The sequence below is a fragment of the Spinacia oleracea genome, chromosome 3 (assembly GCF_020520425.1).
Source record: "Spinacia oleracea cultivar Varoflay chromosome 3, BTI_SOV_V1, whole genome shotgun sequence".
Lineage (NCBI taxonomy): Eukaryota > Viridiplantae > Streptophyta > Magnoliopsida > Caryophyllales > Amaranthaceae > Spinacia > Spinacia oleracea.
The window spans coordinates 2488059-2515527 of NC_079489.1; the positions used below are offsets into that span (position 1 = coordinate 2488059).

The 27469-nt window shown below is 36.7% G+C and overlaps 4 protein-coding genes and 1 pseudogene across 4 annotated transcripts; all 5 read right to left on the reverse strand.

The window, feature by feature from the left end:
* Positions 1-194: 194 nt before the first annotated feature.
* LOC110782508 (pentatricopeptide repeat-containing protein At3g54980, mitochondrial) lies at positions 195-2714 on the reverse strand. Its single transcript, XM_056841237.1, has 2 exons — positions 636-2714; positions 195-233 (listed from the first exon to the last, which is right to left on the reverse strand). The coding sequence occupies exons 1-2, from the start codon at positions 2712-2714 to the stop codon at positions 195-197; spliced, it is 2118 nt and encodes a 705-aa protein (XP_056697215.1).
* Positions 2715-3961: 1247 nt separating this feature from the next.
* Positions 3962-9110, reverse strand: LOC110782509 (pentatricopeptide repeat-containing protein At3g54980, mitochondrial-like). Its single transcript, XM_021986691.2, has 3 exons — positions 6385-9110; positions 5334-5547; positions 3962-4500 (listed from the first exon to the last, which is right to left on the reverse strand). Exon 1 carries the CDS (start codon positions 8987-8989, stop codon positions 6404-6406), a length of 2586 nt encoding a protein of 861 aa, XP_021842383.2. The 5' UTR covers positions 8990-9110; the 3' UTR covers positions 3962-4500; positions 5334-5547; positions 6385-6403.
* Positions 9111-16698: 7588 nt separating this feature from the next.
* On the reverse strand, positions 16699-17414 carry LOC110782252 (receptor-like protein EIX2; annotated as a pseudogene).
* Positions 17415-18598: 1184 nt separating this feature from the next.
* LOC130469261 (receptor-like protein EIX2) lies at positions 18599-20579 on the reverse strand. The gene has a single exon (XM_056838321.1). The coding sequence runs from the start codon at positions 19276-19278 to the stop codon at positions 18601-18603; it is 678 nt and encodes a 225-aa protein (XP_056694299.1). The 5' UTR covers positions 19279-20579; the 3' UTR covers positions 18599-18600.
* A 2544-nt stretch (positions 20580-23123) lies between these two features.
* Positions 23124-26398, reverse strand: LOC110784179 (exocyst complex component EXO70A1). The gene has a single exon (XM_021988614.2). The coding sequence runs from the start codon at positions 25820-25822 to the stop codon at positions 23774-23776; it is 2049 nt and encodes a 682-aa protein (XP_021844306.1). The 5' UTR covers positions 25823-26398; the 3' UTR covers positions 23124-23773.
* Positions 26399-27469: the final 1071 nt, after the last annotated feature.

Sequence of the window (27469 nt, forward strand, 5' to 3'; positions counted from 1 at the left end):
TGCAAAAGTATACATTCAAAGTGTGTAAATTAAATAAATATTCAAATTTAAGGATTATATATAATTGTATACTTGTAGTTGTAGGTAGATCATCATACATATTTGATTAAGTTCATTGGTAAAATAATCTTCAGTCAAATCAAACCGTACCAATTTTATAGAATAATATCGTTAGATTAGAGAGAAATTAATAGTCAAAGAAAATTCTCGAGAAAAACATACTCTGCAGATTCCTGTCAAGCTCACATTATGAAACAGAGGAAATACTCCGTAGACCGTAACATGGAAACCATCTAAATGTTACAGAGTTTTCAGCATCACAAAGGATTAATATGACCAGAATTTCAAAAAACAGATTAATGGCTCACATTCACCATTAATCTAATGTGAGCACATAATTATTCACTAATCTTAATTAAAAAAACCAAAATAAACAGAGTCTCATCAACCTAAGCAGTTTTTGTTCCAAAATCACTAATCTTTAGCTTCTTCTTCAGCTTCTTCTTTTTCTTGTTCCTTTTGTTCCGAGGAACAACTGCTTCTGCATTTACATCAATTTGACCTTCTCTAACCCGAAAACATCGAATCATACAATCCAGAATACATTGTGTAGGAACCAATCCTGTATTAAGAACCTGAGAATAAAGATTCAAAGCAGTTCTAATGTTTCCTCTACTGCAAAAACAACCAATAAGTATCTCGAATCCCGAAACATCCATTTCAAAACCCTTCTCTAACATCTCCTTTATCACTTGTAAAGCATGATCAAGGTTATTGTTTTCACACAACTTCTCAACTATATCTTTCCTCAGCATTGGGACCCGGGAAACTCCCTTTTCGCTCATCTCGGTATGGATAGATGATGCACAATCCATTTGATCTTCTTTCACAAATCCATCGATGATGAAATTGTAAGTCGTTACAGATGGTTTGAAAGAAGTGAACTTCTCAAGCATCTTCCTCGCTTCAGAAGTTTTGCTATTGTTGCACAATCCATGAATTATGGTGTTGTATGTGTAAGGTTTACAATCAATCTTTTGGTTTACCATCTCATCAAATAGTTTTAGGGCTTTTTCCACTTCGCCTTTCTTGAAATACCCATGAATTAAGGTAGTATAGGTGATAGCATTGGGTTTAAAATCCTTTCCAACAACAACTGAAAGATCAACCTTTTTTTTTACCTTGCTATAACCAAAATATTCATCAGAAATTACAGTTGGTATGCTTCCAGTTTTTACTATCTTATCCCACAACTGTTGAGCTTCATCAACCTTACCCTCTACACAGAGCCATGACATCAGAAAGTTATATGAAAAATAGTCAATAACACCAGATTCAACACCAATGTTGAGCTGTTCACAAGCTTTCTCATATGATTGAACATCCAAAAAACCTTTAATCAACAAAAAGGTTATATAAACACTTGGTTTAATCCCCATTACAATCATTAAGTTGTAAAGTTCAATAGCTAAGTCCATATTTCCCTTATTACAGTACTCTTTGATTAAGACAGACAAACTCCGTCTATCAGGAAGAAGTCCGTCGTCTATGCATTTTTTCAACAAATTCACGGCATTCTGCAAATCACCCGATTCACAATATCCCTTCACCAATCTAGTTAAAACAGCTAAATTCATCGGTTCACCACTCGAAACCATCTCATCTTTAACCCTAATAGCTTCTACCATGTTCTTTTGCTGCACATACCCGAAAATAACATTCTTGAAATGAGAACTAGAGGGCAACAAACCCTTACCTCTCATCTCCTTCAACAACATCTCACGAGTTGAATTCGATTCAGGTTTCTTACTAACAATCTCTGCAACATAACTATATGTTTGTGCATCTAGTTTAAACCCCATTTCCCTAACCTTCCTAAACAATTGATCAGCTTCCTCAAACTTCATATTACTAACACAATACTTCAACAATCGATTAATGATGTTAGCATTTCGAGTTATCTCAATCGAAACAATCTTATTAAGCAACTCTTCAACTTCTTTAATCCTATCCCTTTTCACCAATATCCTCAATAGAAAATTCGCAAATGATTCATTCAAATCAGTACCAAAATTCTCAACCATAGCATTAAAACAAACAATTGCATCATCTAATCTACCAGCAGTAACAAAACCATTCAATAAAATATCGAAAGTTTGAGGTTTAACACGAAACTCGAACCTCTCAGCAGTTTCCATCAGACCTTGGATGACAATGGCAGCATCTTTAGGGCATTGCTGAATTGAAAACAATTCTCTAACATTCTTATTCTTCTTAGGTTCATACTTGTTAGATCCTGCAAAAATGTGAACCAAAACACATAAAGATTCAACTCCTACATTAAACCCAGGTTGCTTCACAGCTTCATTGAAGTACTTTAGGGCTGACTTGGGCTGATTTTTAAAGCTCAATAGACTATTTACTACATCGGATTGAGAAAGAGGGGTGGAATTTTGATGATTTTGGTGATTTTGTGAGATGGGTATTGGGAAATTTGCAGTTTTGAGAGCATCTGAGGGAAGAAATTCATTTGAAATTGATGTTTTTGAAATGGGTTCTTGGGAAATTGGGGGTTTTTGGGATGGGAGAAGGGTTTCCAATTTGGAGAGTAAAATTGAGGTAAGAGAGTTTGAAGATGAAGAGAAAGATTTCTGGGTAGTGGAAGATTGCAGTAGGGAGGAAGAAATTTGCAGAGATTTTCTTAAAGCACTCATTTTTTGAAGATCTTGATGATGGTTTCGGATTTCCAGTGAACACTAGTTGCCATGACTGACGAAAAAACTTGATTCCTTCATTTTCATAAACATGGGTGCGACTTGTGCAAAACTGATCTGGACCATTATCCGAACGGCTTGACCCGATTTCATACCCGAAGTTAACCCGAAACCCAAAAATAATAGGAATCGAAATTAAACCAGACCCGACATTGACTTGTCCCGATATGACATGATACTTTAGTTGACCCGTACCAAATGACCAAGCTAAATCGGCAAGAACCAAAATAACTGTACTAAATTGACCTGATGTTCGGACCCCAAAGTTAGCTAGTTAACTACATCATGACTTGATCTAACCCGAGAAAACCAAACTTATCCCAAAAAATCGAACCTGTTATGACCCGAACCGAAATTGACCTGGAATTTTGACTCGAAACAAACCGGATCCGACCACGCATAAACTGAATTAGACTTGATTCGAGATACCCAAATGGACCCGACCCGAAAAGACCCGATTAGAACTTATATGAGATGAAACCTATTCAAATGGCCCATTTGTCATATCGTGGGTTGTCCAAATTGCCATTGGATGGTTCACGCAGGATGAGAAGTGAGTTTTGTGATAGGATTGGGTGATCGGGAATGTGGATCGATTATTTAATGACCATCTCCTAGCAAAAATGATATTTTGGATTTAAACTTTTAACCTATCATATATAAGCTCTCGATCTTAGGCATTAGGTTAAGGCTTCTTTGGTATTTAATTACGTGTAAGATAAGTGTAATTAAGGATTTAAGGCCTTAAGGGTTAAACAAAGATGGGCGTGGGCCGGGCCGGGCCGGGTCAGGATTCGAGTCGTGGCCTAATCAGACCGGGCCCATGTTGAATCGGGCCAGTCCGGGCCAAGACCTTTAAAATAGGGCCCATGTGCGGCCCAAGCCCATGGCTTTCGTATCGGGCCAGGCCGTCTTGCCTAAGGCTAATTTTACTAAATTTAGTGTGTCTTGTCGTGCTTTTTCAACAAAATTCATGCACAGGCTCGGCCCACGACCCACGACTTCGTGCCTGTGCCGGGCCGTGCTTTTTTCGTGCTAGGGCCAGGCAGGGCCGGGCTTTTTCGTGCTCGGACCAGTATTCGGGTCGGCCCAGCCCGCAGCCATCTTTCATACGTGATACCTTTGTGTAATTGTACACAAATACAGCTTTAAAACAGAGAAAATAGTCAAATACCTTACTCAAAACATCAATAATCAAACATTATACTTGACCTGTGAGTTTTTAACACGATCAAGTGCTAAAATGTTCAAACGTCAAAATTTATTAATCTCACATTCTCGCCCATCTAATTAAACAAGAAGTGGAGCAGTAATATAAACTAAACACAGCTTTGGAATTACATTCTATCATTACTACATTGTAAACACATGAACAATTTCCAGAAAAGAGCAGATACAATTTCCGGAAAGTCGTTTTTGGTAACAAAAACCCAAAATCACCAAGCTTTAGTAACTATAAGCCAGAAGCCTGGATTCATCACTAGATGAATAGTGAAAAAAGACACCATCTACTGAGTAATGAAACCCCATGGAAAAGATGAGTGAATATACCAAAATCGGAATCCATCAAATGCCGAGAAGGCATTGTCGCTTATGTTCCTGTAGAATGTGGACTTTCATTCAATGATCTGGAACAGAGTTACTCGAGATAAAGCCACAATAGCACCTTCAGCTGATGGGAAAAATACCAGGGCAAACATATACATCTTTTACCAGCAGCAGAAACCTGAAACAAGTACACTCATCAGCCTGTAATCGAATATGTATTCATTGAATTGGGAATCCCAGTGAAGAATATTACTAATTCCATCTAAATCAAGTGTGAAAAACTGAAAGGAGGGAGTACCAACAGCAGATACATCTATACAGGATTCTGATTGACCTGGCAATACAGCAAGATGGAATACATTTGTTTTCAAGATGGCATTCATTTAGGCTCCGTTTGGTAGGGCGTAAAATATTTTAATGGAAAACAATTTTCTTCTATTTTCAATTTTACATTGTTTGATTTGCAAAAGAGTGTAAAACCATTTTCCCTAGGAGTAAAATTGTTCTCCAAATGATGGAAAACCTTTTTCCCTTCACATTTTCCCTTCAAAATTGTTCAAAATGACGGGAAAATTGTTTTCCTTCCTTTTCCTTATCTCTCTTGTACACTCCTCTGACTACCTGCTTACTTTCCCTTTCATTTCATCATTTTTCTTACACGGAATCAAACAACAGAAAACTAATTGTGGAATTGTGTTTTCCGTTGTAAATTGTTTTCCATGAAAATCATTTTACACTGGAAATGTTTTATACCCAACCAAACGGAGCTTTAGTTGATGGTTCGTTTGTGCATCTCTTTTGAGAAGGGTTGGCGCTTATGCTTAACGACTTGTACTTACGCAGAAGTATAATAATTCAGCAATGTGTTGTTTCTAGATTACTGTCACTAATGTTAACTCAAAGCCAAGATAGAAATGGACCATATACCTAGAAGTTAAACTATAGGGAAATGCAGCAGCAAATATGTATTTTGAAGGAAGTTAAAAGACAGAAAAAACAAAAATGTCACACCTCACTCAATGAAGATAACCATTCAATAGCTCCATAGTCATCTGATTCTCCAGTTAGTCAGTTATCGGCGCTTTATCAAGCGAATGGGAGTGCAGATTCTTGTGGCATCCTCTTCATATTCATCCTCATCTTCATCTTCATCATTTCTGTTGTTAGCCTTCTCATACTCTGCTACTCTGCTAAAAGCTTCACTAGAGTCTCCAATTTCTTTTTCCTGCAGATTTAATACATAGGTCATTCTAGTTTTGTCAGAATAGTGCAGCAATTTCCACATTCTTGGGTTCTAGCTCGGTCCCAATTGAATCCGCTTTCTACCTCGAGAGGTATAATGACAGATCGGGAGGCTCGACTAGAAGGAATTGGATTGAGTTAAATAGTCCAGGGTTGGAACCCACTCTTTATATTTTGTCAAAAATTACGACAAAAGTGATTTTAGCAAGGGACTTGCAGCATTTTTAATCAAACACAATTACAAACTAGCATAAAGGGTACGAATCACGTCCAAATTCGGACATGAGGGAGCAGAGATAAAATATAAAAGGGAGAACACAAACAAGTGTGATACTCTAACCAGACAAATTTGCACACTTTTATTTCTTACAAAACAGCTAAAAAATGCAGGGAATTTCAACTAACAAGCCCAGAAATTTATCTTCATAGTCGAGGCAATTCGAGTTATCAAATCATTCAAAAATAAGCAGATATGTCAGCTTAAGTACTGCTTGACGAGCGCAGAAAGTAGAAATGCCATTAATTATAACATGCAGCAAATCAGCAATAGTTCTCTGGAAACTTCCATTGATTCAACACAAATCTTCGCCAACATAACAAAATAAGATAGGAGATTCTAAATGGCCTTGTGCTCAAACTGTTTTATAACACTAGTAATGCAATGATGCCAAAACCCAAGACCGTGATAGAAACAATGCTATCATTTTTCCTTCCTCTTGAAACTTCACCTAGTCAAAGTTCAATACTCATCATGGGAAACATAAAGATACATCACTTTGAACACATACTCCACAGTAAACAGGAAATTTAAGCACATTACCTGTCTGAAAGTCTCAAGCTCATGCTAGGGCCTCTTTGCAGAATATAGGCATATCTGATGAAGTCCTTGATGATTGGTAACCGGGTTTGAAGTTTGCGTTCATGAGGAAATCAAAAGTCATTTTATCTGGAGTAAGACCTCTTTCGAGCATTTCATCATACAATTTGAAAGCCTCAGGCAAATTACCCTCCCTAAAATACCCAGCAACCAAAGCATTATATATAAGGGAATTTGGAGTCACCCCCTTTTCTTCCATCTCTTTGAAGAAGTTACGTGCATTTTCCAGCTTTCCTTTCTTACACAAACCTTTCACCAAAACCGTATAAGTAATTTTATCGGGCCTAATGCCTTTCTCTACCATGTCATCATAGAATTCTAAAGCTGACTTCAGTTTATCTTCCTTCAGAAGTCCGTCTATCAATGTTGTGTATGTTTCCAAATCACACAAAACCCCTTGTTCGGTCATTTTCTTTTGGAACGAGAGAGCTACTTCCATGTTATTTAGATTTCTGTAACCACTGATCATGTTATTGTAAATGTATATGTTTGGAGACAGCCCGGATTTACACAGTTCATTGAAAAGTTTACATGCACTCTCCATATCCCTTCTTTTGCAACAACCATCAATAAGTGTGCCGTATGCAGTAATATCCAATTCAAGACCCTTGCTTATCATCTCATTTTGCATTTTCAAAGCAAGATCAAAATTATTGCTCTTGCGGAATGCATCGATGAAAATTGTGTATGTACAAATATCAGGGGACACTCCATTCTCGCCCATCTCATTATAAACAGACAATGCGGAATCCAAATCACCTTCCTTAATTAATCCACCAACAATAGAATTATAAGTCATGCAAGATGGTACAAAATTAGCTTCCTTGATAAAATTCTCTAGCATGTTCCTTGCAAGCGATGTTTTCCCGTGTTTGCACAATCCACCAATCATAGTATTGTACGTGTGATCTGTACAATCAATCCTCTGGTCCGACATCTCATCAAACAGGTTAAGAGCTTTATCTACCTCACCTTTCTTGAAATGCCCGTTGATTAATATTGTAAAGGTGAAAACATTGGGATTCAAACCCTTACCAATCATCTCAACATACATGCTATGTGCCATAGCAACATTTCCTTTCCTACAATAACCAAGGATAAGGTTGTTATAATTTTGTAGATTAGGTTCAATTCCACATTGTAACGCCATACCCCAAAACTTCTGAGCTTCATCCATATTGCCATCTTTACAGAGACATGATAGGAGACTGTTCAATGAGGAATCATCAACCAAACCAGATTCAGCCGCCTTGTTAAACATCTCATAAGCTTTCTCAAACAACCGAGCTTTCAGAAACCCTTTAATCATTGAATTAACATTATAGACACTAGGTTCAATACCCTTTTCAATCATTTGGTCATAAAGCTCAGACGCTTTCTCCATATTTCCGTTTATACAGCATCCATCAATCAAAACTGAAAAAGTGATGTTATTTGGTGAAAGTTCATACTCATCTAATTTTGCAAACAAACCTAAAGCACTCTCCAAATCACCCGATACACAATACCCCTTCATCAAGGTCGTTGCAACTACCAAATTCATCGGTTTCCCACAAGAAACCATTTCATCTTTCAATCTCAAAGCTTCCATCAAATTCCTTTGCTTCACACACGCGATGATAGTTTGGGTGTAGGTACCCTCAGAGGGCACCCAACCCTTCTCCTTCATCTCCATTAACAACTCACAAGCTGCATTCGAATCTGGTTTTTGACTAACAGCTACAATAGCACAACTAAATGCAGCTGGATCTAATTCAACTCCCTTATCCCTTGCTAACCTAAAATATCGGTCCGCCTCACTCGGGTTCCCATCTTTCAAGCAAGCCTTCATCATTATACGCACAGTACCACCATTTACAACATTCCCTTTACAAAACACCTTATCATACAACTCCTTAGCTTCCTTAATCATTTTCCTTTGAATCCCTAACTCATAGATAAGATCATTCAAATATGACACCCATAAGTCAATTTTATTTTCAAGCATCCATTCGACACAACTAATTGAATCCTCAATTCTACCAGTTTTAATAAAACCACACAGTAAGTAATTATAAATTCGCGAATCCAAATCAAAACCAAACCTGTTGGAGCAATCATTGAGGCCTCGAATCACAGTTTTAGCATCAGGAAAATTCTGGGTTGAAACCAATTCTTTCACTGCACATTGCTGACCCTCCAAACCCATGAAATTGTGCAAAAGTAAACAGAAAGAATCAACCCCTTCGCCAAACCCTGGTTGTTTTTCAGCCCATTTGAAGTATTCCATTGCAGAAGGTGGATCCTTTGAGCTCAATAAACCATTTATGCCATGAGAGAAATTTGTGGGATTTTGATGATTCTGTGATATGGGTATTGAGGAATATCCCTCATTAAAATCATTAGAAATTGGTGATTGATTTGGTAATGAAGATTCTGAAATTGGGTCCTGGGAAATTAAGGGTTCTGAAGAAGATAAAGAGGTTAAAGATGAAGAAAGGGGTTTGTGGGTAACTGAAGAACGCAGTAGAGTTGATGAAATTTGCAGAGATTTTGATAAATTTCTCATCTTTTTCTGCTTAATTTTAGGTAATGGAGGAATTAATTGATTTCAATAAACCCTACTCTTGTTCAGGAAAGAAGCAAAATCGGTGCAATGTTTGCTGAATGCTGATGTGCTGAAGTGAGTGATGAGCTGCTTAGTCACTTGACTAGTAGTAATGGGTCGGGTCTACCCGAAAAGGAAGTGGACCGAATTTTATTATCCATCTTTCTCTTCATATATTTTGTTTTTGTTTTTGTTTTTTTACAAGAAAGAATATGAACGAGTGCCTAAGCCCTAAGGTCAAATTTGGACGAAAGTATTGCCTTATGAAGGTGATACTATACTCGGATTTGCCAATTGTTGATTTCTCGTCTGTCGAAGGGTGTCATTTATTTTTCTGATCTTGATTCGGTTTCATGAGATATTCTGTCTTTATAAACTCGTTTTAATTCTATTGTCTGGTCACATGTTCGAAAAGGATGGCAATGTTGTTGTCCATCACCTCACGAGACTAGTTTATTTTGATGCTGAACAAGTTTGGGAGAATCGTTATATTATAGTGAACACATACTTTATTTCTTAATTCAAAAGATCTTGCGCGCACAAGGTGTATAATAAATTTATTGTACACTAAGATAACTTTATCCTTTTTTTGTAACTTTAACCTAGTGTTGATTAACTTTTATATTAGTAAAATATTTTAAAGGGTTAAAAGATTAATTTTATACATTATTAGTGATTTTGAAGAAATCAGTTTTACTAAAATGAAAAAATTTATCACTGTAAAATAGATAACTTTTACATATATAAGCTTAACTTTTGAGCATTTTGAGTTAACTTTTACTCCGGTGTAAAATATTTATTGTACACTCATTATAAATAAGAATTTATGTTCTTAATTAGTGAAATAATTCTTTGATGATAGTACGTACCTCCATAAATTTTAATATATGAAACTCAACAATCAACATATGATATGTATAGTTAAAGCTTGGTAAACTTATTAAGTTCGAGACATTAACAAAATGAATCATACTCCTAACTTCTTAACCATAATATCTTCAACACATAAAAAAATAAGCATGTACTCAACTCTTCTCGAGTATTTCGGTTGCAACACCCAACTTTATGAATACAGAAAATATGGATACATTACAAGATAAACTCAAGTTTTGAAAATACCCGAGTATGATTTTTTTTCTCAACCCATCTATACTTCAATACTGTTAAAATAAAATTTTGAGTTATGTCTATTTGGGTGTATCATTTGGTACGTGAAAATCATTCTATAAAAATAGGAATGAAACAATATGAAAAGTTCATGTCCATAAATATATTTGGAGAGAAATGGTCTGACCCATGAACTTGATCAAATATGGTTGATGATCTACATACAAGACGATAATCCTTAACTTTGAATTGTAATACTTCATTCGTTCCGTAAATATCGCACTATTTGGTTTTACACTATTTACCCTATGACTTTGACTTTTTTTTTTTTGTGTAAGATAGTTGTAGTCAGTTGGGGTCATTATTTTTGTGATTCACGTTTTCCTAAATATCACAAGTTTTTTTATTTAGTTACTATTGAAATAACAAAAATTATTTAAGTAGTTTCTTTTTTGGTGTACCATCCGGTTCACTCTTAGGGCTAATCCGGATTCGGGGCGAGTTCTGAGTGGATAGGTTCCATTCCCCTCCCAATTGTTGTTGCGGGGATCGAACACAGGTCCTCCCTACCAAGTCCAGCCTCAATCACCACTGAACCAACAGTCAATTGGTAAAAATTATTTTAGTAGTAACCGTGTATTAATTGTTTATTGCCTAAACTAGTATTCTTTAATCAAATCAAATTTAGTCATTATTTTTGTACGAGTTATCGTTTGTACTACACACTCCATTAGGAAACACACGATTCATGGATATATATATAATAATATTAATCTCTCAAAAAGATAAATAATATAGTTTCCTGAAGTACTCCACTACTCCGTAATTGATACGACACATAATATATTTTACAATAATATAATAAAACGGTTTTTTCATGAAATGCCCCTGAGGTTTCACGAAATGCACCAAATACACCCGCGCATTTCAAATTACATAATATACCCCCATTACTGAAAAAAATGCACCAAATGCCCTTGAATATCTTTAATGACTAACGGTCGTTAACTCTGTTAGTATTAACCTCTAATTGCCTCTAATTAACTCTAGCTAACAAATATAATTGAATTTGAAGCCCAAAATTGAAGAACAATAAATCTGAAAATTCAAGAACAAAACCCAAAAAATTGAAGAAGAGAATATGAAATTTTGAGAGTTTAATACCTAAAATCGAAAATCTAAACTACAAATTCGAATTCTAGTGGCTCTAATCTCTCTCTAATTTACCCAAATTCTGTTGTTTTTTGCCCTTTGTTGTTGCTGTTGCTGCTATTCTATACTCACAAAGAACCCAGCTGCGCTATTCTCTATCTTGCTGCATTATTCTCTATCGATCTGAACCCAGCTGCGCTATTCTCTATCTTGTTGCGCTATACCTAAAATCAAAATCTGAAAAACATAAAACAAATCTTGCTGCGCTATTCTCTATCGATCTCCTCTAATCGCAACTGCTCCCTCGAACCAAAAAGAAGAACATAAATGCTGAAGAACGAATTCGAGAACGAAGTTCTAATTTGTATTGGGCGAGGTAGAATAACAACTAGGATAGAAAATAGCGCAGGGTAGTTAGAATTAGATTAGAGAATCAGAAACAATTCGTAGATTAGAATGAATTTCGTTTTCAAATTTTTATTTCTTTTCCGATTTTGTGTTCTTGTTTTTGTTCTTGGGGCTGAGTTCTTCTGCAGGAAGAGATAGCAACAGTAGCAGCAAATAGGAGAGTAGAATAGCAGCAATTGGGATCGAGGGACATTGGAATCGAATTTATAGTTGAGAATTTAGGAATCAAACTCTCAAATTTCAGATTATATATCTTTTCCAATTTTTCTGATTTGTTTTGTTCTTCATTTTCAAGTTTGTTTTGTTCTTCATTTTCAGACTATCAAACTCTCCATTTTTTTTTTTGCGCTATTCACGATTTCAATTCACTCGAAAATTTGGGTTCGAATATTTGGGGGTTTGAGTTAGCAATTTATGTTTGATGAAGATGGTTTGAAGAAGGAATATTGTGGTTGGGTTCACCATTTTGATGATACCCAGAAAATGGCGTGAGAATGTGAGATTAAGAGGAGAGAGGAGAGTGAGAGGAGAGAGGGGAATTAGAGTTAATTAAGATTAATTAGACTAATCAGTATTTAATTATGGTTAAATTAGGATTAGTTAGATTAATTAAGAGTTAATGTTAACGGAGTTAGACTTCCGTTAAGTCTAGGGGCATTTGGTGCAAATAAGTTTAAATAGGGGTATATTATGTAATTTGAAACGCGCGGGTGTATTTGGTGCATTTTGTGAAACCTCAAGGGCATTTCATAAAAAAACCGATAATAAAATTATGGAATCAAAATATACCCAAACTCTTCTTCCCCTACAAATATACCCAAAAAACTCTCCTTCTCCTTCCGTGTAAGCTTCGTATGTGTCGAGCTCCAAAGTCCAAACTGCCTCAAGGTACGCTTTTTTAACCTAATTTTTTACTGTTTTGTACTTCGTATTGTTTGCTTGTTATTGCTCAAAAAAATAATAAATAAAATAATCTCCATGGATACCCATTCTTAAGACTGCAAAGTAAATTTGCGATTAGTTACATACCAATTTATTTTTGAATTTTCCTTATCATAATCATATCATAGATTTCGTATATTTGCAATTACCATTTTTTTAAAAAAAATTCCTTTATATTTCCCCCGTTTCAAAAAGATCTTTACGGTAACTATTTGCACGAACTCCATAGCAATATTTAACTACTAATATATCTAATTTCGTATGTGAAAAAATTATAAAAATTTGATATTCTGAAAATATATACCGAAATCGACAAGATCTTCCAGGTAACGTTTTGATGTATATAAAATTTTGATGTATATAATAGTGAGAAATCACGGTCAAAGTTTTTATACCTTTATTTTTCAAAAGCGTAAATAACTTTCACAAATGGAGGTAGTAATTAATAATTATAGATTTATTAATTGAATAATAAACTTAAGTCTTTAATATACAGTTGAGCTCGCGATGGTGAAGAAGAAGAAAGTGCAATTGAATCGTTGTATGATCGAAAAAATCCCATCTGCAATTCTATGCGATATTTTATCAAGACTCCCAACTAAAACATGCTTAATAATTTGTAAGCTTGTTTGCAAAACCTGGAATTCTATCATCAAAGATCCACATTTTGCTAATTTGCGCCGTTATCGTGGTCGCTATTCCACCCTATTGCTTTATGGTTGTTTGTATAAAGAGTCGGACTGTTCGTTTATAGTCCTTGACATAGACAAAAAACACCCAAATGTTAATGAGATGGGTAATCTTGAAGTTAATCCCGATTAGACCTGGTTATCGGGCCGGTCGGGTCAGGGTCGGTGCGGGTCAAAAGAGGATCGGGTATTAAAAGGGTCATTTTTAGCGGGTCGATAATGGGCGGGTCAAAAGCGGGTCGCGGGTCAATAGCGGGTCATTAGTGGGCGGGTCAATAAACGAGCAATGAAAAATGAAAAACAAAAGAGCCATGTACAAATACAAGTGAATACGAAGCTATACACGTAATTTTTTGTATCATTACTATTTTAATTTTCAAAATAATTGTAGTATAAGTTAGACCCTATAATGACTCTGTCCAATAAAAACCTTGTCCAATAAGAGTCCTGCTCAATAAAAGCCCTATTAACTTGACCCTAACCCTATATCCATTGGACTACCCTGTCCAATAACCAGGTCTAATCCCGATATGATGATTAGGTACAGGGCCAAATCCAGAGAGGGGAATGATCCATATCTGTTCAATGAATGTAATGGATTAATCTTGTTTGATTCTTATCCGGATCTGGGTTCGCATTCTGATCCGGGTCAGGGTCTTTACGTCATATGCAATCTGGTTACGGGGCAACATATTATGATCAAGCAAAAAAAAGTACATAGACGAGTTCATCACCTTAAATCTGGGTTGGGGTTTTGTTCTGTGTCAAATCAATTCAAAATACTTAGAATTCTACAAGGGGAGGGAGTTTGTACGGCACAAGTACAAACTGTCGTCTGTCGACTCGGCACTGATAAATGAAGGCATGTTGTTTACCAGTATTCTGTATGATTGCAGCACTCCAACATACTTATGAACTCATACGTAGGTTTTAAGCTAATGACGATCATATTGAACTCGGATTCTACGAGGAGATGCAAATCTTTAAAAGATTTCCAATAGTATTCACATTCAATTCCAACTTTACAGAGTTGCCAAGGACAAGGTCTTAATACTCAGAAAGATCTTTATCAAAATTTTAAGCCGGTCACCTTAACTTTTTTTATTGTTTTTGTTTTTGTTTTGGTCATACACTCATTGTTCATTTTAATTTTGCACTTTGAACAATTTCAAACAGAGGCAGTTGGGCTAGTATTGGCCACCATTTTATCTTCTATTTTGGGCTAGTATTAGCCACCATTTTGTCTTCCGTTACAATAAAGTGTTTCTTTTAATATTAAAGTACTCCGTAGTAATCAACCGGGAAGTCCGTGGTGTAGACGGGTCGTGCATAAGCCTAGTTTATACTTAGAACAAGGCTTCCATATAACCCGAGACAAATGGGATGCTCTTAATTAGAGTTTGTAAGATAAAATTCTGAATCGACTAAATAAGAGTCTCCTCTTTGTACGGTGCTCGATGTCATCGTCACCCATCTGCCTCAAAAGCTCCCTGCATGCATTTACCATAAAAATAAAAAATAAAAAATAAAACACATTTTAAAAATGATGTCTAGAAAGAAAAAGTTTCTCCAATCTCTTTCACAAATGATCTGAAGACCTGTATAAATGGCCTTGATTATCTCCAATCACAACCTTTTCCTCGTTTAATGGCATACCAAGAGAAACAACAAGGATAATTTGCAGCTAAATTATGTCAAGAGTGCTGCATCCCTTCCCTGACTCCTGTAAATTAGGTACTTCTTTAATACAGAAAAAATAAAATACAAAGGAAAACAAATATATCACACAAACTACCTTAATTATTCCTGAGATTAGCCATCCTGACAACAATGGCCACATAAAAACAATCTTGTGCATCTTCAACACGCCTAAAGAAAGCATATCTCCAACTCTTTTTCAGCAGTAAAGTTCCTGACATCACGACCAGGTAGAACCACATCGTCTCATTCTTATCCTCGTGTTATCCATCTTGTTTGCCTTGATCTCCTGACCCATCTGGGGAACCATTATCTATGTCTGATTATTTCATTCAAGGAGTAGAAAATTAAGTTACAACTTCTAATATCTGTTGACAAAAACAAAAATGGCAGCAAATAATTCACTTCGGGTGCTGCAGCCCAGTAGTAATTTTATTTAATAGAAGGCAAAAAGAAATTACAGACATTACCATACTTGGTGTACACACATTACGAAAACAAAACCAAGTTGGAAAAAGACCTTACTGAATTCAACCATCTTTACACATACACCCTAAACAACGGCCACATATACCGGGATTATCATATGAAGCGTCTCATAAGGTTAGGAACTCGAACAACAATGGCCACATACAACCAATCCTGGACAAATTCAACACGCCTAAAAAAAGCACGCCTCCAACTAACCTGCTCAAGAGACTTCTATCCAAGGCGGCGAAAAGCTAGTGAACATCCTAAAACCTGTGTCACGAGCAAGCACCTGCACACAAAAGCTTTGGCAAACAACAGATGTCAAAGGCAAGCATTAGTCAGGATAAATTATCACTCCAGTACAAGTAAATAGGGCTGCAAGTATGCAACAATATAGAGCAAATGTCTTTAACAATCAAAGATGAATAGATATACCTCTGTATATCCAACAAAGAACTTTTTTCTAGTTTATTGCCATACTAACAGAGGACTGCAACTTATGTTATAAGAGAAAAGAATTTGCAGCTAAATTGTGTCAGAGTGCTGCATCCCCGTACATTATACTACATCAATACAGAAAAAAAGTAAATACAAAGGTACCACACTTTGTGTACAATAGGAAAAGGAGAACCAAGTTGGACAAATATCATACAATAAATATATACTACTATACTACCTTATCTATTCTTGAGCTTAGCCATCCTAACAACAATGGCCACATACAACCAATCTTGTGCATCTTCAACACGCCTAAAGAAAGCATACCTGCAACTCTTTTTCAGCAGTAAAGTTCCTACAACACACCAAACCCGGGTAGCAAATCCTGACATCACGACCACATCGCCTCATGCTTATCCTTGTCTTCTCCATCTTGGTTGCCTTGATCTCCTGAACCATCTGGGGAATCATTATATATGTTTGATATTTCATTCAAGAGTAGAAAACTAAGTTACAACTTCTAATATCTGTTGACAAAAACAAAAGTAGCAGCAAATAATTCACTTGGGGTGCTGCAGCCCAGTAGTAATTTTATTAATAGAATATAAAAAGAAATTACAGACATACCATACTTGGTGTACACACATCACGAAAACAAAACCAAGTTGGAAAAAGACCTTACTGAATTTAACCATCTTTACACAATTACACATACAACAACGGCCACATACACCCTGAACAACAGCCACACATACACCGGGGTTATCATATGAAGCGTCTCATAAGCTTAGGAACTCGAACAACAACGGCCACATACAACCAATCCTGGACAAATTCAACACGCCTAAAAAAAGCATGCCTCCAACTCTTTTTCAAGAACAGAGTCCCAACAACACACCAAAACCCGGTAGCAAATCCTGACATCACAACTAGGTAGAACCACATTGTCTCATGCTTGTCCTCACTTTCTTCATCTTCGTTGTTTTGATCTCCCGATGAACCACTTGTAGAGTCGTGGTTGCTTTTGCATTTCTTGGTAAGTGGGTCTCCGCAAAGATATGGATTGCCTGCGTAAATGGAGGGGTCGTTGAGGGTTTGCAACTGGTTTCCGGTTGGGATTAGACCAGAGAGATTGTTGTAGGATAAGTCAAGGGATTCCAAGGAAAATATTGCACCCAATGCAAGCTTGTTGGGATTGTTCCCTGGAGTTTGTTCCTTGATAAATCAAGAGATTCCAATAATCTCAAACCACCTATGCTCATGGGAATTTGTCCTGATAAGTGATTGTAAGATAGATTAAGGTTACCCAAATAAGAGAGATTTGTGATCCCTTCCGGAATGCGGCCGATTAGGTTGTTGCATGAAAGGTCAATGTTCACCATATACGCTAGTGTGGTTGTATACGCTCGTTCAATTCCTTTGGTGACCTCGTTGACTTGGCCTATGCTAGTAAATGAGTCATAATCAACCAACGAACTCATAGCCGTAAGGTTGCTTAGGCAGGAAGGAATGGTTCCATTTAAACAATTGTGGCCAAGGTCCAAGATTTGAAGGCTAGACAATGAGCACAACTGCTCGATCAGGAATACTGCCTTCAAGTTTATTATTTCTCAGCCGAAGTATTTGCAAGTATGGAACATTTACTCCACTAATGAATGTTGGTATCTCACCTAATAGATTATTTTCGCCAACATCCAAAATATTCAGACCTGAGAGGTTAGCTAAGCAAGAAGGGACTTGTCCACTCAACATATTGTCATTTAAGTGCAGATATGACAACTTGCTACTGAAGCAAGGAATATCCCCGGCCCCGAGAGCTTGTTGAATGAAAGACTTACAAAGTCAAGGTTGTAAAGGTCACGCAAACAATGTGGTATTGTCCCTGATATCCTATTCCTTGGAAGGTCTAGAAGATGCAAGGATGTAAAATGACACATAGACTTTGGGATTGAACCACTTATCTTGTTATTAGATAGGATGAGTGAACTCAGATTAGGCATTTCATGATATAAATATTCAAGAAATTGCCCTGAAATAGAATTATTAGAGAGATTTATTATATCAGCATGATAATTGACCTTATTTCTATGGCTCGTATTAGTCATGTATTGGCAAGATAATGAATTATTATACAGATACAAACTTACAAAATTATCGGGAAAGGACGGACATCCAGTAATTTGGTTGTTAGAAAGATCCACGAAAGTAAGTGATTGCATCTTATGGAACCATTTTGGCAATGCACCGTGAATTCCAGCATCAGACAATCTCAAATAACTCAGACTCTTTTGTGTTTTGAGCCACCGAGGGAATGGACCATTGATTCTGCAGGTGCTGGCAGTGAATGATTGAAGTTGGAAGGGAGGCACCCAACCAGAAGACAACTTAAGACTTAGAAAGGTTTGACCAATATCCAGATATGTCAAGTTATGTAGATGGCCTACAAGGCTCCAAATATCTCCTCCTTCAACACTAGTGAAACCAGCTTTTCCTAAGTCCAAGTGTATATTACTTGAAATGTCAAGGTATTCAAGGGAGGTTAAGTTTTGTATAAAAGATGGAAATTCTCCCTCCAAATTATTCCAATTGAGATCTAATTTACGGATAGATAGTGGAGGTGAAGCAAGTGATGAATTCTTCAATTGATAAGTGGTTATTAGGCTACAGTCAGACAAACCCAAGACTCTTAAAAGAGGAATTATTGACCTGACTTAAATTTGTACCAGTTAAATCTAGGTAACGCAATTGCTGAAGACTAGAAGACCATTTCAAACTATCTGTAAATAAATAGGTTTCGTAAGATTTTAGATCGAGGACTTGCAAGTTAGTGAGATTACCAAGTTCATTAGGAACTTTTCCATAAAGGGGATTACTCGTATATGAGAGGTTGAGATACCTGAGTTCCTGCATTGAACCCATAAATTTCGGGATACTGCTATTACCGAAGTCGTTGCCGCTCACATCGAGATGCTCAAGATGGTTCAACTCCAACAAATATACCAAAGACGACTCCATCTTTCTAGCTTCAAACAAGTTATCACATGTATCTGTTGGGCAGCTGCCATGGAGACGGAGTTGGACGACGTGGCCAGTAGTAGGATTACACTTAACCCTACGCCAGCTACAGCAATCCTCGCCTTTCCATGAAGACGAAACATGTTTATCATAGAAGGTAACACTGCTCTTGAAGTTGAGCAGTGCCTTCCTTTCAGCAGGCTTACACCCCAACTTCAGCAAATGGCTGCTGTTGGAGTACATGCCACAACTACACAACTTCATATTTTCAATAAACAAAACAAAAAGGGGAACAATAGTAAGCAAATAATATATTTGCACTTTACCCATTTGTTATGCTTGATGATTTTTTGTTATGAAAAATTATACAGCTCCTAGTCAGACTTTATAGACAACCTCTCAATCTCACTGTGGGGTGGGGGGATAATTTTCTTTTTTGGTAACTGTTATCAGTTGGTCACCATCGCCGAGTTGCATGCATTGTCTTCTTCAACCCTTGTTAAATTGAATATTCAACGTGACGCCCAAGATTGTTAAGGCAGTAATAATTAATTATTATTATTGTTTCTCTTTGCATTTTATTATAAACAAACCGAGTTAATATTTGGGACAAATCAAATATTAACCAACCTAATAACATTTTACATAATAATATTTGCCTTTATTTATTAGTAGAAGATAGTGGTCAAAGTACGATAAGTGAATAGTGTCAAAAGTAAAATGGTGCAACTATTTAGAAACAAAGGTAATATGAGTTTATCACCACATGCAACATATAGCAACGGAGGTAGTACATATTTTCAATTATGAGACATTTAATCCAACACACATATGTAGTACATGTTAATATATGGTATTTCCTAACATATAATCGTATACATAGTATGTTATTGTTGGGTTTCTACTCAAAATTGAAAACTCGTATGTATATAATTATTTATAATCCTATCCTCTCTGAAATTATTGATTTTTGTGGAAAATTAATCCTATCCAACTTTTTTCACTTGGATCAGAAAAAAATGAGGGAATTTTGGAAGTCAAGCAGCCAAGCAGGTCAAGCAAAAATGGTACAACCCAAGAAAGCAACCTTTCAAAGTCCAGCGAAACGATGAACGTACATTACGAGCAAAGTTTCTTAGAGTTTAACAATAAAAACAACTCCTCCCCTGTTATAACATCCTAGAGTAGCATGCAGTGCCTCTATCATATATGGTTGGCTTTTCTACTTGTACGTTCAATATCAAAAGACCTCACAGAGGAGACCTTTCACTTGGAATAATCAAAGGTTTTCATTTGAATGACTTGTAGATGTCTGCTAATCTCTTGAGAAACTATACAGGATGAAAAGACAGAAAAAATCAATGTGCAACAATTCAACAAACACAAAATGGCCAAAGAGTTTCTCCAACAACCACGGGGTGGAAAATTTGAGTCAAATCCAGACCCACAAGACAATTACATGTATGGATGTGTAAAGATAGACTTAGTCTCCGAAGAGATTTTGACGTACTAAACAAGTTAGGAATGTATACCCTAGTTTTTCTAGATAGCCTAATCTCTACTCTCTATAAGTCATTTCAGAGAAGGTGCCAAAGTTTCCAAATTAACAGACCAAAAATCAGTCAAGCATAGTGAAGCATTGTGACAATGAAGCAGAAGAGGGAACTCGGGAAACTTACTGCGTTACTAGTACTCCTCCATCATCAGGAATATCCTATGAAACGCTGTCGTTTGAAATTGGACTGGCGAGAACTTCAATTGAATCCAACAAACAGTAATTATCACATTTTTTAAAATTAAAGATCGCAATGTAGAAATACTAATTACTAAAATGAATAATTGAAGATTACTTGATCTGCAGAATAGTATGTTCTTCATCTTCTCTTTGTTTTTCTGCGTCGATAGAACGATAATCAAAATCGGAAACCCTAGAAATATTTTCTTAACAAATAAAAAAAAACTGAATTACTTCTTTTTCAATTGAGCAAATTTAAGCAGAAAAATATGATCAATTGGTGTAATCCAATGGGATTTTTCTTACCGTTTCTGAATTACTTCTTCTTCACGTCTTCAACGCCATTAAATTGCAGCTAATGAAGTCCTCAATTTTACATCGCAAAGACTAATCGATACTTTTTGTTGCCTTAAACAAGTGATCGGAGGTTAAAGATGGATATTTTCACATTTTAATCAGCATTTTCACGAAATTGGAGTGAGAATTTAGACGAGTTCATGTAATTGGAGTGAGAATTTAGGTTTCTAGGGTTAGGATTTGATCGGAATTGAACATACGTTTAACCACTGCGACGATGAGTGTTTTTACTTTTTACAGTGTTTAGGCGGTGAATGTTTGGCGGTAAAATTGACGGCAACACGGCCTGTTATTTTAGGGCTATTTGGTACGTGACAATGTTTGTGAAATCGAAGAGGATTTAAATTATTACAAAGTAGTGAAGTACAGAGAAATTTCAAAATAATTTCTTTGATTGACATATTAAGTGGAATACTCGTATATAATGAAAAAAATATACAATGTAAAAATGCGATTGCATAATATATTTGATATTTTATAAAAATAAAAATAAAAGAAAAAAGTTAATATAAAAAGAGATTGTATATTTAAATAATGTAGATTGTACATTTTGATAATTTATTTACAAAAATACCCCTTAATATGTTTCACTCGCCAATTATGAAGATTGACTGGGCGGAGCTCTAACTTGATTAAAAAAATAGAACAACTTCATATCTACATAAAAATAAGGTTAACTTTAGCTGCCATTGTAAAATTAGGTGCACCAAGGTCTAGAGCGTCGAGTGTGCAGGCGATGCCGTGATGGGGTGAGAGCACCTGAGCACCAATTGTTTGATGCACTTGAGTCTTGAGTGCACTTCTTTAAGTATAGATGTTCTTTATAATTAGTGACAAGGCTTGGGTAGTTGGGTTAAAGGAAGACTCTTAATGCAAGATTAAAGACTTGTATTGTATATTTGTGTTCGTAATGGCTTTAAGCAAATGTCAAATTAAGACTTCGTTGTTGGCATGTAATGTAGTTTTGTTCCTCCTATGATTACTATCCTAAGATATTTGTTAAATTGTTGTTATTCACTGTTAGATTAATGGTGAATGTGATATATCTGCAGCCGTGCAGGTTAGCAACACAGACCTTTCTACAAGATCAAATAATTTTTCGGTCATGTAATACTGAAAATTCTGTAATATTAGATGGTCAATGGTTTACATGTTACGGTCTACAGAGTATTTCCTCTGTGTCATAATGTGAGCCATGACAGGTATCTGCTAGACTTGATCAAATGGCGGTCCAGGCCGGGTTTGGGCCGTGGCGAGGCATGAAATCAGTCTGTTATGTTGGGCCGTGTCAAGATTGGGGCCAACAAAATGTGCTCAAACCCGTTGTTTCGGCCTAGATTACCGGGCCTACGGGCCATGCCAAATTTATAACTTAAAAGTGTGGTTTTATGTTGCCCAAGCCCAGTTAAAAAATTAAAAATTTTGGATCGGGCTCGAAAAACGGACCCGAAATTCTGCCCAAACCCACAAAATTTCGAGCCAGGCTCACGTTGATCATATCTAGCATCTGCCGGATATTTTTTTTAAAAGAATTTTCTTTGACTATTATTTTCTCTCTAATTTAACGATATTATATTCTACTCCCGATTTTTTTAAATGCATGACTTTAACTTTGGCATTATTCATATAAGTACTAAGTTTGACTTGAATTTCCGGGAGCAGTTATCTTTAGAAAGAGTTAGTCGGGAATTCAATTTCTTCTTGTGGAGCGATGGTTAGCCACAAGTCAGAGAACTGAGATTGATCTGGCCATTTTCTTGGTTCTGAGAGAAAAGAGATTTGAACTTTAGTTATAAAATTGACCCGATTCGAAAAACCTGCTATTTTGGCCCGAAATAGCGGGTTTGGGGCAGAAATTTTGACATGAAGTCTAGCCCGACCTAAACTGCAGACTTTTTGTCGTGACCCAACCCGACCCGGCCCGACTTTTGATCAGGTCTACAGACTACCGTTGTACTGACAGTGATAAAATGAGAGGGTGTTAAACCTGACCCCAAAGGATTACCGGATTCCCGGTACCTCTCAAGATACAACCAAACAGTGTACTGAAATGAGTTGAACAGAATAACAGGCTCTGTAACTCTTACCTGAAAAATCTTCTCTGAATTATTGGTCCTAATCTGGACTGAAAAACTATTCCATATTTCTACAAGAACATCCAAGAAACACAATAAAAAAGGCGTACAGAAATCTACTCCAAATTACAAATGAATGTTCTATTATTAGTTTTCTATCAACTCACAATTCTAATACACTTAATGATGATAATTTAGCTACTCTTGGAACCTTAAATAACCCTTGACAAAACTTATACATTATACTACCACTGATGAAGAAGATGGTGGAGGTAGAATTTTACTTACTGAAGGCCAGCAGTAATTCAGGACCATATCAGTCTGCAAACTAAGATCTCCGAGAATATAAGTTATATACAAAGATCAGCCTTTGCATACTTGATTGGACACTTGAGAAATGGGCTGGCAATCCCTGGTCCGACCCGATAACCCGACTCGAACCCGACCTGAAGTTACTGAGAGAAACCCGAACTCGCCCTGAACCAAACCCAAATGACCTGAAATCGACCCGATTTGACTCATTTATCATATTTTGTAGTAATACTAAGTTGTACAATATTTCTGATATTTTTTGAGTTTTTGACACAACCCGAAGTCGACCCAAAACAAAACCCGAACCTGACCCGCTGGCCCGAATATCATAGCATGCTGAGATTGATTATGAAGCAGCAGTAGGAGATGGTTGAGGTTGAGGTTGAGGTTGAGGTTGATCTGCTTGGACATTGTTGAATTTCCCACTATATTGCCTTCCTTTAAAGCTGTTAAATCTACCAGGTTTAGGAAGAAACAGTGCCATTATCATCTTCTCCAAAGACTGTGCTGTGTACTTCGCGTACTTACTAGAACTCGAATCTTGTTCCACGAGAGGTCCGTAGTTCTGCATGTAGCTTCTATATACAGGAACAATCGCCTGCACAATAAGCTGCCATGTTTTCTCTCTCAACTCCTTGTCTGAAACAACCCAGGTTGACTGCTTCTTATACATTTCATCAAAAGTCTCGTTGAATTTCTTTAACCGTCTCTTAACAAGGTCACGAGCAGTAGCCCTACCACCAGAGAACAAGATCAGACCTTCTCGGCTTAACAAAGACGGAAGATTCATCCACGTTTCTCTCAGATAAATAGCAGCGTAGTATTCCTTGTACTGTTCGTGTTCTTTTAACCATGAATCACCTAACAAATTCCCGAGTTTTGTTCCCTTTAACTGCTTGTACAAATGCCAGTGGTTGTTCATCAAGAAAAGGTACGAAAGGACGGTGTTATCCTCGTACATCTTGGACCATGCATCTAAGTTTAGCTCAATGGCTTTGATTATCTCTAGGATGGCGTTAATTAGGAGCCGTTCTTGAAATTTCTCGTTCTTCCAACTCCGTTGTATGACTAGAACTTGGGTTAAAAGTGGTTTGTAATCATCCCCAAGAAGTCTATTGCAGTAGTCAGTAACAAAGCTAACCAACCTAGGAACACTTCCATCAATAGGGGGTGGTGTTTGTCTCTGTAATTCAACTTGAACTAGAAGTTCCCAAAATATCTCACACGCACCATCAATGACCCGCCTGATTAGATCTCGGGTCAAGTTTTGGATTTCAGCACAAGCTGCTCCACCAAAAAGTCGGTTGAAATCCAACCTGAGCTTATTCAAAGATGCAAAAATGTCTAACAACTTAAGAAGCTTAATGGGGTCTTTCTTGCTCTCTGTAACTGTCTTCCCAAACTGAAGAAACGCCAGAATTCCAGCTTGAGCTGCAATTTTAGCAAAGCAACCCATCCAAACATCTAATCCAATCCTCTCAAACACATCAATGCAAAGCTTATACTCCGCTTCAAACAAATGCTTCACGGCAAACTCCAAATGCTTCCCCCATTTAGATATGTAACCCTCAATGCTCTGTACATCGTTGAATTCAGCTATTGAGATATCAAGATAATCCAAGTTAAGAGCCTGTAAACTTGCACGAACATTCGCACTTCGGACCTCAACATAGATTGATATGCACTTATCAAGCCTGTTATTAGCAATCAACCTTCCAAGAATTGCTTGGAGTTTCTGAATCACTGCTACGGGAAGAGGGGACGGGGCAATACAAGCTTGATCATCATCAGAAGACATGGGAAGTGGGATACTATTTTCAATCAACAAACACCGAAATTCGTTCTCCAATTTATCTAAAGCCGCTTCTAGTAATCCACCATCAAGAATAGCCTTTCCCTTTCCCGAATCATTCTGAATTTCTCTAAGACCCTTCAACAATTTCTTCATTTCAGAAATATACCTCTCATCAGCAAGAACATTATCTTCCAAATACTCAACTATATCCTCTAACCATTGAATGGCTAACCCACAATTATCCCCTAAAAACCGCAACGCCTCTTCGAGCCGTTTGAGCACGGCTAGGTACCCTGGAAGATCACTCCTGGGGTCTGACAATAATGACTTCTCAAGGCCATGGACAGCATCAAAAACCTTCAGAACGGCGGCAGCCGGGCCAACGGCCCGGTCAATGTGACCCACAACAGCTGCAAGGGCATCCTCATTGGCCCGAATGGGTCTAACAGCAGCCTCAAGGGAAGGCAACCTCTGGTTAATTTCCTCCAATCTAGGTCCAGCTTTATCTAAAGCTAACCCTAAAGATTTCGACTTTTCTAAGCTTAGGTTTAGTGATTTCCTAGCTGACAACAACCTGTCAAAGTTCTTGCTACTACTCATTGATTATTCACAATTGAGCAACAACCTATTTGCATCAGAAAACTATCAAATTCAAAGTGAGGGTTCTTCAATTTTTCCCCCTTTATTTTCAAACCCCAACTCAAAAATCAAACTCAAAGTGGGGTTCTTCAATTTTTCCCTTTATTTTCAAAACCCCAAGTGACAAAAGAAAAATCAAAAATCAAAAATCGAACTAAAATTACTGAGATTCAGTTTAAACAACAAGCACTTTACATAAAATTAATGGGTTCAAAAGTGGGTCTCAAAAGTTGCTGAGTTATTGTACAAGAAAGAACTCGAATACATCGAAATGAATGAATCTAGAGAGAGAGAAAGGGGGGAGAAGTACCAAATCAGCAACGCCGGAGGTGGTAGAGGTGGCGGAGGACGGCGAGGAGAGAGAAACAGCAAAAAAGGAAAGCGAGGCCTAGTTGAGAGAATCTGGGGGAAAGCTGGTGATATCTTTTGGACTGGAAACTCTTTTCAGAGTTGTTTTTGTTGTTGAAAATACAGTGGTGGATTTAGGTATGAATTAGCTCAATGAAACTTACCGTTGTTTTCATTTGGGACTTAAATTAAATGCATTTGATTTTTAATTTGAGCCTTAAAATGTGGTTTGCTGCCTACTTTTTGGCTTTTTGCTACTTGCTACTTGTGAACCTAAAAAGGTCCAGAGTCCCTCAGTCTCTTTTTTATTGTCTCGTAAACACGGCTGATAATTCTTGGCCCGAATCGATAATTTGATTCTAATTCGATCAAATCGATCGAGAATCTCATCATATGTTAGGTGGGCTAACCAACCGACTTTGAATCCGATCTCGTGTTATTAAGAGATCCCAAACTAGACCTGAACCGAACATGAGCGTCCAACACAATTTGACTCATTTATCATTTTCGTTGTTATATTAACTTTTTTAAACTTTTTCTAATAGTTTTAGCCATATCCAGAAATCGACCTGAAATCAAATTCTGAGCTAACCCACTGACCTGTTTTGTCACCCCTACTCATAAGGTCATAAAGGACACTTCAATTTGTTAAAATTTTGGCGTAAGTTATATACATGAGTTGAAACCAAGTGAAAAACCTATTACTTAAGGTATGAGGCAATCTCAATGTGACGTCCCTCATTTTCATTGTAATGGCCACGCTTTAAAAAAAAAAATCAATGAGTACATTTCGTATTTGACATTTATATGTAAAGAAAAAGACATTTATTACAAGTTTTACTGATCCAGTTTTTTCTTAAATAGAACTAAAGAAAAGAATATTTATGTAAAGTAAAAGATATTTATGACATGGTTTTATTAATCACTTTCTTAAATAAAAACTAAGAAACCATAATAAAGACAAATATATGGTGACTTTTAGTACAGTATCTTTTATTATTGCCTATGAAACCAGATTTCTTTATCTTAGAAACCTACAATCCTACAAAGTGGTACCTTAGCCCATTTTTATAGTAGTGGGCTTGCGTAGCATTTGGATCTTATTAACACATGTTTTTGGGCCTTTAGGCCAACTTTCTCATTGTTGTCATAATGTGGTTCTTTTTGGACTCTTTAACAAGAATCAAATTGGAGAAGTCATTTGGACACTCAAACAAGAGTATAATTACTATTTTAAAATTATAGTTCTCGATCCGTAAT